Raw genomic sequence first — 12921 nt, 5'->3', positions numbered from 1 at the left:
ACTACTCTTCTCTGTCTGAGCACACCCAAGGTCAGTGCTTCAACTCTGCAACACAGAGGTGTTACTAGGTGCAGAGCTAATGCAAATGGCACCAACTGAGCCTTTTCAAAACGCATCTGAATTCACTGCGTTTCAAAGACTGATCTCTAGATTTACCACGCCACACAGATGTCCCTGAGAAAAATACTCAAGAGCTTGTCTGTTACAAATTCTCTATCACGTTATGGTGATAGTATGAATTTAGAACATGGTGTCAGCCTGACGGACTACCCAGCTCGCCCGCGTGTTCACTCAGTAATCACGGGCTGCCTGCTGCATGCCTGGGTCTGCGCTGGGGACCAGGAGAGACAGAGGTGGCTCTTGCCCTCGGGGTGCTGCAGGCCTGGCAGGAGGAAAACGCTACGCGATGCCCACACAGCTATTTACGGGACAGGTCCAATATGCCCAGTCTCGGCCGGTCGTCCATCCCTCTGGCTGCCAGTGTGCTTCCTCCAAGCCCACCCACCACAGGCTCCTTACAGATTAGCATTGATGCCTGGGAATAAACGGCACACAGCTCTTAGCCTTAGTTTTCAGGAAACACCAAATAAGTGTCAGTGCTCAGCTTGCTGACAGTGTCAAAGCCAAACAAATCGGAGCCCAAATGAGCAAATCAGCACGTGTGGAGAAGGGGAGGAAAATGACACAAGGGTTTCAGACCTTAATCCTGAGTCACATCGTAAATCACCAACTTTTCCTAACGACAATGATCACGGTCCCATAATTAAGTGTGTGACATCATCAAAAAACTTGCACCAAACTCTGTTTAGACACAAAGCGAGTTAACAGACTACTTTCTAGTTTTATGACTTTATGTGAGGAACAACTCCAAGACATCTCTATATAAATTAAATTGGAAATAGTTGTCAACTTTTTATTTTTAAAACTCTTAACCATTATTAAAAACTACCTCCTTTTTAAGATTTGTAAGACTTCTGATGTCTCAAGCAATACTTTAAATATGATTCTATTTTTTTTAATCTGGTTTTAATTCCATACTCTCTTTTGTTTTATTTTTTGTAGTCCTACTGCAACAAAACAAACAAAAATTGTTTTCAACTTTCTCCATGCTTCGCTTTAAACAGAAAACATTAATACAGATGAGGAACAAACACTGAATTGTTTCTTTTCCTTTAAAGCATGTCAAAAATAAAATATATGCTACATCCTTACATTCATATGGCTATAAATGAACACAACAGTCTCTATTTACCTTATACTTGACCTTTATACGCCTCCTGTCTTTCACACACACACACACACACACACGGTTCTCCTCTCATAGTTCTATATCCAGGCTGTCCCCTCCAGGCTGTCCCCTCCAGGCTGTCCCCTCTTCCCTCCGATGCCAAAGTTACCAAAGCCCCGCTTTACTCCTTCACGCTGCCTCCCAACTGCCTCGGGTCTGGATTCTGTTCTGATTACTCTTCCATCACTGTCATCTCCAGTCACCAGTGACTTCCATGTTTATTCAGCAGGTGGGTTTGCGCATCTCTGACCCTTCACAAGCCCTATAACATCTGACACTGCTGACCACCTCCTTTCTGAGCTTTTTCCTTGACCTCCATGTTTTCAAATAAAATAAACAAGTCAGGTTTGCCCTCATGGGCTGCAGGTCTCCTTCTGTGTCTCTACCCGCTCCCTCAGGCTCCCTGTGGGCACTTGTCCCTCCCACACGGTCCCTTTAGTGTGTGGCTGGTTTTCCAAGGGGCTTTGGCTTTGCTCTTATTCTCCTTGGAAAACGAACCTGAAGCAACTCCAAGTATGTTCTGAACAGAGAAATCAATGGAATTAAACTCCAAGGTGACCACTTAGAAAGCTGAGACATTTGGGGCTAAAAGTTCTGGAAAGGCAATGCAGGGAAGTGATCAGAGAAATACAGGCCTCGGAGCCAGACTTTCTGGGCCACATTCTGGCTCTGTCACTTCCAAATGGCATCGCGTTGGTAATTCACCCAGAAATTCACCTCTCTGGGCCTCAGGTTCCCCAGATGTACCTACCTCGTAGGACATTCTGAGGATTGAAGACTGGCATATTGTAAGCACTTTTATTAAAGTGATTATTAAATAAATTCTGAGATACCAGCTTTAAAAACTCAGTCATTAATATATGAGCCTACCTTGTAACTTGACCTTTTGCTGTTTTTTAATGTTTGTTTTTCAAAACCCTTAAAATGCACTAACTCCAGTAGACTGAATCACTTTAGTAATTCAACACAATGTTATAGATTTCTAAGAGGACAGTGGTCACACACACACACACACACACACACACACACACACACACACGATACCCCCCCCACATGCACGCACAATTAGAAGCAGCACAGATTTCTGGAGCTGGAAGCCAAGTGCACGTCTACTGTAAGGAGATCATTTTACAGATGCGGACCCTCAGGACAGACCAGGCCGTGGTCTGTGCAAGACCAGGACAGCGTCGGGGCTAGAAGGCACGTGGGAGGGCTGCGTGACGAACTGCTGAGGAAACGTTTCCCTCACATTTTCATGATGTGGAGAAGTATTCTTTCTTAGAATGCAGTTTTGCTTTCAGGAAATGTTTCCTTTCCTTGTGATGAAAAATCTGAAATTTGATGAGAAGGAAACTACCAAAACTTGAAGCTCGCAGCTACTAAACCCCACCTTCGTTCAGGGGGACTCGGCAGTCTCTCAGGAACGCGTCTATTCCACAGCTAAAGGTCCACATCAAAGGAGACCAAGTATTTTTTAAGTTGTCATGGTTATTTGAATTATAAAAGTGATTTTAAACATCTATTGAGAAAAATGTCCTTCGTTTTGTTTCTGCAATCCCCACCTCTAGCAATCTTTTGAATGGTAGGCATAAAAAATAAGGTTAAAAGGCACAAATAAACAACAGTTGGAGCTGCGAACACTTATGTGGGACTTGCTCTGCTGTCTGCAGTGAATTGCAACAGACCTTGTAGAAAGACGAAACAGAATGAGCAGACTTTATCCATGCCCAAAGAAACTACGCCAACTAAAAGGGAGGTTAAACAAATGCACATGAAAAAGACATTAGAAGATGAAGACCACGAGAGCACACAAATGATGAACGGATAGAAAACTGTCCTGACTCAGGGACGGGCCCACCTTCCTGCGAGTTTTGAAGACTTCCGATTATTACGAGCGGCAGGCTCTTTGTGCCCATGGATATTCTATACACAGGTCTGGCTACAGAGACTACTGAGCAATCATTTTTCAAACACAAAACAAGTTATTTTAGAGTTTGCAACTGACAAGTCCAAATAATAGAATTTTTTTTATGTTAGCTAGCAATCTGTTCCAGAGCCAAGGAACAAATGACTCAGCCCCTGAAAGCACAGCAGTAAGTCATTTAACAAGGCGTCTGAGATCAAATGTTTCTGATCTCAGGGAGCTGGCATGCCATACACAGGATCCACAGTAAAATGCACTTGCACACGCACAAAACCACACTTCTCTGTGAGGAGCTCTGGAGTACCGATTGTCACAGTAGCGTCTACTTTGACTAAACTACTTCCTTTTCAAGAAACAGCAAAGATATTCTTTCCAATTGCTTTCAAAGGAAACTAGAAACTCTTAAAGCCTATTTAGTCTATTCCCTGGTTTGAAACACAAACATGTATTATTTCAGACCACTAAGTTATTCTTTACCATCAATGAAAGTGTAACCTAATTAAGTGCTTAACCTACAATCAGGTAATTAACAAACAGAACTAACTGAGTTGTTCTGCCAGAACTCCAGCAAAGCTGCCAGTACATGTGCCAGTGAAACATGGTTGGCTTGGGAGGAACAGGTAAATTTTCTATTTACATATTCCACAATGATCTTAAATGCAGCACCAGAAAGTAAAGGGAAAATCAGAACACTTCAATTATTGCCCTAGTTCTACTGCTTACCATTTTGGGGTCCTCAGATACCCCACTGAACCTCTCTTTGCCTCTTTTTTTTTTTTTTTTTTGGTCTGTAAATAGGACTAGGAATACCTACTTTATCATGTGTAAGGAAATAACAAGATTACGTATGTGAAAGAGGTTGGTGAATCACATTATATACATTAAGGTGTCAGCATTTGAATATAACTGAAATAAAACAGAAATGGATGTAGAGAATGTTACTGACGTCAGCACAGGTTACCTGGGTTACCTGGATGCTCAGACAATCTATTCTATTTTTCGTAATGTATTTTAGACCTGAATGCGAGTGCGTTTCAAAGTGAGTTACAAACTGATTTTTAAAAAGCCTTCTAAAAGTCTTTTAAAAGTCTCTCTTCTGAGATAATACTTTTTTTTAAAAGCAAGTTATCTTTCCAAACTCATACATTCCCATTTTTTTCCAGCTAGAGAAAGAATTTGGCAAAAAGGCCTTGAAAATGCAGATAAGAAACTGGCCCAACTCCAGGACCCAGGTGCACGTTCCAGCTGTAAACCCAAAACCAGAGGCGGCGCGTCCCCTGGGAAGCAGACTTTAGAAAACGACTTCCTCTGACGACAGGGACACGCCTCTCGTCTGAAGGGCCTACAGACAATTACAGGTGCTACACAGAAACTCCCAAGAAACAGAGAGCACATGTTACGAAACGAGGCCACTCTTCTAAGCGTGTATTAGCTCTAAGTCTAGGCATTCATTTAGGAAACGTCATTGCGCTTCTGTGACATTCCTGTAGGTGGCCCTCCATGGGAAACACTGTTTGAACCAGTAAAACCACCAGTCAACCTTTGGGCACCAATGACAGCCTTCCTACCCTGAGGCCACGTTTCAAGTTTCTGGCTCAGGCTGCTAGAATCTGTGTGGACACTGGACACCATCCCTTCTTCAAAAAGAAAGCAGTGGGGACTACCAAGAACCCACTCCAAAATGTTCCTGCCAAATATCGAAGTATGGGGGTGGGGGGGGTGTCTTTTTCCAGCAGCACTTTTCACAGCAAACTAATGAGAACTAGCTTTTACAAATGCAAGAAATGTGATGCATATATTTACAAAAGAGCACCATTCATCTTCCTCTGTAAAAACAGTCCCTTTAAAGCTGAGGTTACTTTCTCTGTGACAAATACTTGTTCTCTTCCCTAGAAAACCCCAACTACCCAGGAACCAACCCACGGCTTGACAGCTGCTACTTCTAACATATACTGTATTCTTTTGATCAAACAATAGAGAAACTACCCTGGAGCTAAGAGAAGTATTCGGCTATTCGATTGTTAAACACATCCTTCTGGTAAATCCCACGGCACACACTCCAACATGTCCCTTCTCACATCTGTCGACCCGCTTCTTCGTGGTGCTGGATTCCACTTTTAAACATTTACTTTCTTCCCACTTTAAGCCTAACTCTGCCAACACTACAGCAAACACTCTGTTCCCATCACCAGCAGCTGGAGGCTCCGGGAACCCTGGTCCCAGCTGCCCCCTTGCTGCTGAAAGTGAACTGTGAGCTGGAGCGGCCCAGAAACACACCCGTAGGTCTGAGCGCAGGCGAGCACAGCGGGTGTGTGAAAGAGGCAGAAACCATGAGAGGCCACCTCGAGGGCATCCCAGCTCCCCCAGCATATCTGACTGATAACCAAAATATGTGAAAGGTCCGATTTCCCTCATCTTCTAGTGTCAAAGCTCTCTGGTACTGAAATTCTGAGCTCCTAGCTATTTAGACCTTAGCGAAAGACTTGAGTTCACTGAGAACTGCAGTGGTTGTGAGCGGCGACAATAATCAGAGGACGGACGGGTTGCTCTTGTTAGTATGTGCTTAGCTGTAACCACAGCCCCTCCACCTTCTTCAAAAACTGAGAAATCAGGCTGCAAACCAACGAGGAACCCTAACTCACTCTGTGCCCTGGGTTCACACAAACACAGCTATTCAGAAGGGCCCTCTCTGAAGAAAGTATTTTCACTGCAGAGGAAGAACAGATCGATGTAAATAGCTGTGCATTTTTTCCCTCTCAGTCTAACATCCGTAACATTCCAAAGTGCGTGCATCAACATTTCCTTTGCATAACCTCACGGGCAGCTAGCACACCTTCAGCACGGGAGCAAACGTTTGCTGGAAGACCAACACTGGAGGGCTCACACAGCTGGGGAGCAGGATCCACAGAGCGCACGGTGCACCCTGACCCCACAGCTGGGAGAGCGACTTCTCAATACCAACGGGAACCCCACCACCAGCCTGAACAGGAATGTTTATGTTTTCACTTCTCCTTTGGTTATAATGAACAGTATAACGGAAAACATCAATGAGGACTTGGTCTTTTCTGACTCCGAACTCCCGGCCGACATCAATCCGTGCTCACCTTCCTACCGCGGAGCGCAGGGCACGAGGTCCCCCGCATGGAGGCCGCCCCCAGCTCGCCGCTACTGCACCGAGCAGGGGCTGAGAGCTTGTCCTCTGCTCTTTCCAGTGCACTTACCCTTCGGAAGGACACCACGTAGAATGTGTCGCCCCTCCTGCGGATGGCATCGAAGAAGTCCCGGTAGCCACCAGCCGACGCGTAGTACACCTGCAGCTCGCTGCCCGTGGGCCCACTGCCGGGGAAGAGGCACAGTGGGTCAGACACAGAACCCCACGCCCACTCAGACACCCCCTCCTAAGGCTCGCCCAAATCACAAGAATCTCCACCAAGAATTAGGAGCATTTTGGTCGTTTTTTCTAAGAACATTTTGGAAAGCCCAAGGTCAGGAGAACTGTAAAATTCAATTCACTAGGCTGCAACTCTCATTTCTGAACCAAGGCTCTAAAATGTACCCCAGTCAAGTGCATTGCAAAGCACATAATGGTAATGAAAGCACCAGAAAATTGTCTCTGCACTGGTTTGCATGATGTCAAAATTTGGGGTAACAAAAATTCAGTCTGAGGAAGGTATTTTTCACGGCTCTGCGAGGCCTGTGAAGACACATGTGGGCGCCTGTCAGGCCACCGGTGTGACGGTGGGAAGAGCCTCGGATCTGGGAACAAAGCCACGGGCCCTGGAGTCCTGCTCTCCTCAGCTGGGTGTCCCTGCAGGAGCCAGCCTCACTGCTGGCTGCGTCTCCTAATCAGTGGAATGAGCACAACTGAAAGGGTCTGGCAGGACCTGGCAGGCTCCGCAGAGACGCTGGACCCTTTGGCAGCAGCACACGTGGACCCTGTTCCACAGGAGCCCTCCACAGCCGCTGGCGGAAGTTACTAAAAGGAGGGGGCAGCGCCTCATAAAGCCGCAAACCTCACCTCAGCCCAAAGACTCACTCCCATTTATTAGTATAGTTCTTAACCAGGGTCTTTTACTGTTTAGCACAATAAGCCAACACTCATGAGCTAAAAGAGAGTTACAGAAATAATGCTCATTTTTCTCCAAAAAGAAAACATGTATGTCCTTCTTTGTGTTTTCAATCGTTATGTTTTCAATCAATCTTTATTAATTTGCTAAGTGAAATAAGTCAGGGAAAGACAAATACCATATGCTTCACTTATATGTAGAATTTAAAAAACAAAATAAGTAAACAAACAAAACAAATTCATAGATACACAGAACATTTTGATGGTTGCCAGATGGGAAGGGGTGGGGGGCTGGGGAAAAGGGGGAAGGGATTAAGGACAAATTGGTCGTTACAGAATAGTTGCAGGAAGTGACATGGTGACAACTGTGTGGGGTCAGAAGGGAACTCATCGGGGGATCACATCGTAAGGTATGTAAATGTCTAATCACTATGCTATACACCTGAAACCAATAGAATACTGTATGTCAATGGTAATTGAAAACTAAAAAACTATTTTTAAAAAAATCTTTATTAACTTAAGAGGAGAAAAAGAGTGGCCAAAAAGGAAATTGTAAGTGAGTCATAGAACCTCCTTGGAAATGCTTCCATTTGCTCACTAGGCTATAATATTCTCAACACATGGCCAAGTCTCCCTACTCACGGCAGCTGCAGCTTGTAAAGCCAGTGCAAACACTGAGTCAGCAATTCTGAGCCATGCTCCCAAGGGAAAACAGGGTCTCCTGTGAGCCCCCGGGTGAAGTCCCGCTGGAACTTGGGCCTGCAGGAAGCTTACGTGACACACGTCCTTTCCCCATCAGGCCCATCCCAGCCTTCTGGTGCTGTCAACACAGGTGGCACATGGGCACTACACTCAGGGGCCACCAAAAGCACAAAAATGTGAAAAACATGGCCCTAAACTAAATACACTGGGTAAAGGACACTGTTTACGGGAGGGGATCTGGAACAGAAGGCAGCGCTACCTTCGGACACCTCGCCTGGGAGAGTCCACACGTGTCTGCACATGGCCACGCCTGGGGTTACAAGCCAACTTCAGAAAGCAGGCGGGCCAGATACGAACAGGGACGAGGGCTGGCCGGCCTAAGTCACGTCCAGTTTCCTGGCCAACAGCACGCACACGTCTCACCTGATCCTGGGGGTTTCTGTGTACTGGACGGCCAGGAGCTGGGAGTCGGAGCCCTGGTCCAGAGCACCCTGCAAGGACAAGAAGGAGGTGGTGACACAGGGAATGACATGAAGACCGTCCCCCAGGGACTCCGTCTACACGCCGTGGACTAAACTCAGGAAAGCATTCCGGGTTCTCTCGTGGGTGTTCTGACAGTAAGTTTACACGACTGAACACCAACATAGAAATCAGAGCTCCTCTGCCCACGTCCTGGGCTGACAGATGTGTCTTATGCAGATGAAGACATTTAAGACACTTCCCATAAAGCTTTAAAAAAATAGCCCCAAAGCTCAGTGCAAGCTCCCCAAGTTTTACGGCCAAGTCGTACATGTATTACTAAAGACGTAACAACTTGGGCTGGCCTAAAATAACGACTTCCCAAATGAAAAGTTCCTGAAGCATGAGAGGGCCATGTGAAGCCGGAGCCTACTGCTTGCTGAGTTCAACACAAAAGTCTCCACGCCTGCATCCGCCTATGGACTAAGCCATCATTTAAGAGATGTCATCAAAGAAACAAGCCCTCTTCCCCCAGACTCAGAAAGGAGTAGGCTTTAAAAACAATGAGTTATACTAACAATTGTCACCCCAATAAATTTAAAAAATAAATTAAAAAAACAACAACAAAAAAAAACAATGAGTTACAGAGACACAAGGAAACAGAAATTGGATGTGCTACTTCCCTACCTAAGATTCATACCAATGAACAAACGAACCTCTGAAAAACTGGCAATGAGCTTTAGGACTTGTAACTACATGGATTTAGCAAAAGGTCGTAATCAGCAAAACTGTCAGGGAGGCAGCTACACGGAACGAGAGGGACTGAAAATCCCCAGCCCAGCTGTAGATTTATTTGCCTATTCTTCCCGTTAGTTCTGTCACATTTTCACTTTACATACTTTGAAGCTTTGTTATCAGGAGCCTATACATTTGACATTATGTCTTCTTGACTTACTGCCCTTTTACTATGAGATCTCCTTAGTCTCGTAACATTCTCCGTCTGGAAGTCTACCTTGCCTGACTAATACAGATACACCAGCTTTCTAACGCCTAATGTTTGCGTAGCATCCACTCGTTAGCACCCATTTATTTTCCATCTGAATGTCTTTATATTTAACATTTAAATATAAATATTAATATTTAAAGTTATTTTTTATGAACAGCATATAGTTGGGTCTCGTCTTTTTAAAAATCTAGTTTGACAATTTCTCCCTTCAAACTGCTGTGCTTATTATTAGCCCATTAAATTCTATCACTAATGCAGCTGGGCTTAAGTCTACTACCTCAGTTTATGTTTTCTATTTATCCTTTTTGTCCTTTGTTGGTCCTTTTGCTGCCTTGTTTTTGTTGAAATATATTTTTTTCGTATTCCACCCTCATTTACTGTACTGGCTTTTAGCTGTACTTCTTCATGCTGGTTTTTACTGACTGCTCTAGAGAGCCACACTTTGATCTAGAAGTTACCACAGCCTACCCTGAAATATTATTTGAACAGTAAGAAAACTTCCTGAGCGTATATTCCATTTACCGCCTCTGTACCTCCTGTTCTTGCCATCTTACGTTTTACTTCTACGTAACCGGGAAACCCCACAACAAACTGTTCTGAGTTTTAGCTAAAAAAAAAAAAAAAACAAGTCTTTTAAAGACATGTACATACACACAAACACAAAATAAGGATACTAAAAGGGGGGGGGCATTTATTTTTCCAATTCTTGTGCCGTTCCTTTGTGCTATCTGGGCTCCTATCTGATAACCATTTCCTTTCATCTAAACAACCTCTTGAGTATTATTTCTTTTGCAGACAAATTACTGCAGTTTCTGTCTGTCTGGCAATGTCTTTATTTTGATTTCACTTTGAAGAACACTTTCCCTAATCTGACCCTTTATCTTTTCTAATAACTCAGTCTAGGAAGAAGGTCGACGTGTGAAATGGCCCAATCAGGTTCATAGTGCTGAGAACCGACCAGAATTCCCTCCGTTCCACGGGACACATCCTTCTACTGTTGGGTCCCCAGACCACGTGAAAGAAAGAAAAGGGGGAAGTGAGGGAAGGCCACCTAAGCGGAGCACCAGCTGGGGACTGGGCGGGGCTGCGTCCAGCTCCTTCTGCGGGACAGGCGGGCTGTGCACAAGCTCTGTACCGACAGCCATGCAGGCTCAGTGGTCTTCCTCCTCCCTGCGACTGGGCAGAACTTCCCCTTCCTGGGACACACCCCCCTGCCCTTCCTCTCCCTGTATCAGCTGGGAGTCCCACGTTTGTGACCATCACCTATGCTCACTACACAAAGATATGCCCCCAGAGCAGCAGAGAAAGGCAAAAGACTTGAAACTCCCAATCTCTGCCAAATGTTCCAAAGCTGTGAAATTAAAACAAATTATTTTCATTGCATTAAAATTCCTTCACGATTAAGGAAGAGCGACCACCACTTACACACAGTGAGCTCTCCGTTTCTTTAGCTAACGACCAGGACAAAATTACATGAGAGAGCATCAGAAGCTAAGGCGAAGAAAGTGACTGAGGCTGAGGCTGTAAGCCGTCTCCATGAGGCCATCACAGCAGCTGTGCCCCTCCCCTGACAGGGTCGGGCCTACACTGGACACCCCCACTTTCTACCACCAGGTCCTGCCAGTAGGATGTGCTGGCTTGCACCAGATTTGGGGAGTAGAGAGAGACAGACCCCTTCTCCATCTGCCATGGAGGCTCTGGCAGACACGCGTCTCCGCAGGGCTGTGCTCCGTGGCACCTGTGACATTGGCAATGACTGCCTGCAGCCTCCAGCAGTCAGTCCTACCTGCCAGTACAGCTGCCGTGACACATGACATAGGGCGGAGGAGGGGCCCAGAGAGGCGCATGGCAGGTAGTCAAAGTGTGCGAGCTTCAGAGCCAGTGTCCTCCCCACCTGGCTCCTCAGCCACTGTGTGGAGGAAAGCCATCCTGGACAGCTGGACCAGACTGGGGGGCAGGGGTGGGGGCACGCTGAGATTCCATCAAGCTACTGAGAATCGGGGGCAGCTGTGGCAACGACCGTGTGTTCCCCGAGTGCAGTCTGCAGAGAAGCCCCCGCACCGCAATGTCTGGGAGCCACACAGCTCCCCATTCCCTGCTGCTTCCGTAGAGACCTCAGCATTCTCTTGGGCAAACTGAGATAATACTGTTTACTGTTTGTCCTTCCACCAGAACGTAAGGCCCGTAAGGCGAGGATTTTCTCATCCTCGCCATCACGTCCCCAGGGTCTGGAGCACGACCTGGCTTACTGTCACCACCACAGTGACAGCCGCTGGGAGCCTGCAGCGTGCCAGCTGCCACGCTAAGTGCTTCATAGTAACACATATTTGTCGAATGACGGAATGACAAGAAACGGGGCTTGGTGGCAAACAGCAATGGAAGTCCAATTAAGCAGGTGCTGAATGAGAGCTGTCATTAATCTGCAGAGCTACATGTCTGAATACAGGAACGCCCTCCGTGGACACGGGTCCTGAGTTTCCACACGTGCTTTCTGAAGAGCTCTGAGAACACAGATCGCCAGCATCGTGTGTTCTACCATGTGTGCCCAATACTCTACCTAGACACCTGGATGCCCACGCCCGGAAGCCCTGGCTTGAAAGCCAGTCTGAGGAGAGCAGGGAGCCCTAGCGCTAAACGGGGCGGGGGGCTGGCCTGACAGCTCTGCGGAAGCAGCGGGAGGGCGGGGGGCGGGGGGGGGCGTGCTGCAGTTCAGGCTCCCGCATCCCACGTCCTCCGGGGGCGAGAGCAGCCCGGCTGGAGGAAGCTTCCGGCACAGACACCGAGTGTGTTCCCCGCTGGGACATGAACAGAGACAGACCTGCAGGATGCGTGTATTCTGGTCATCGCGCGTCATCCTCCTCGACTTGGTCCTTTCCACCTCGTGCCTCTGAACCCACCCTCGAAGCTCGTGGTTTAACCTGTAAAACAGCTTTATTAATGAGACAAACTACATGGAAATAAGTCCCACCTGGTAAAAGGAATTACCCACATCGTACAGGCCCCAAAGAGTGCCAGGGGCCTGAGGATCAGTGCTGCGTTTTGGGCTGAAAAAACTAAGACACTGAATGTCAAGTTCATGTCAGGAAGACGCGACCTTTCCTACGGCAGCCTCCTCAATCCCGAGCTCAGAATTTGCAGAAAACCAGAGCCACACAGCTGGCCAGTGTAAGCCTGGGTGCGAAGGCTTTCCACACGACGTGTCTGCTGTCTCTCGGCTGCATACACACCAGCAGCGGAGATGCTGGGGCACATGACCCACCAACAACTGTGCGTCACAGCCTTTGAAAATCATTCCTTTGTGAAAAGGAAAAGAATGAACTCCCATGCTCGAGAAAGAAAGGAAATTCCAACGCACTATAATCCAAAGTCTCCAATACCAGAAATTTAAAAAAGCCTAGTCCACATATAACTTCCTTTTATTTTGTTTACTTTTTAGAGCAGTTGTGAAGCAGTTGTAACTCAGCAGTTTTTGAGGT

At 46.5% G+C, this 12921-nt stretch overlaps 1 protein-coding gene across 3 annotated transcripts in view; it reads right to left on the bottom strand.

The window, feature by feature from the left end:
* The window catches only part of ATF6 (activating transcription factor 6), a 93092-nt gene that overhangs the window by 40768 nt on the left and 39403 nt on the right, over positions 1 to 12921 (bottom strand). For all 3 annotated transcript variants that reach the window (XM_074322380.2, XM_074322377.2, XM_074322379.2), the window contains 3 exons: positions 12264 to 12363; positions 8404 to 8471; positions 6434 to 6548 (listed from right to left, as the gene is read on the bottom strand). In XM_074322380.2, coding sequence (XP_074178481.2) covers positions 6434 to 6548; positions 8404 to 8471; positions 12264 to 12363 — 283 coding nt within the window. The remainder of the gene's footprint in view (positions 1 to 6433; positions 6549 to 8403; positions 8472 to 12263; positions 12364 to 12921) is intronic.

The sequence above is a fragment of the Rhinolophus sinicus genome, chromosome 11 (assembly GCF_057876585.1).
Source record: "Rhinolophus sinicus isolate RSI-liver-muscle chromosome 11, RSI-T2T, whole genome shotgun sequence".
Classification (NCBI taxonomy): domain Eukaryota; kingdom Metazoa; phylum Chordata; class Mammalia; order Chiroptera; family Rhinolophidae; genus Rhinolophus; species Rhinolophus sinicus.
The sequence above is the reverse complement of the archived record's forward strand: the minus strand, read 5'-3'. Positions and strand labels throughout refer to the sequence as shown.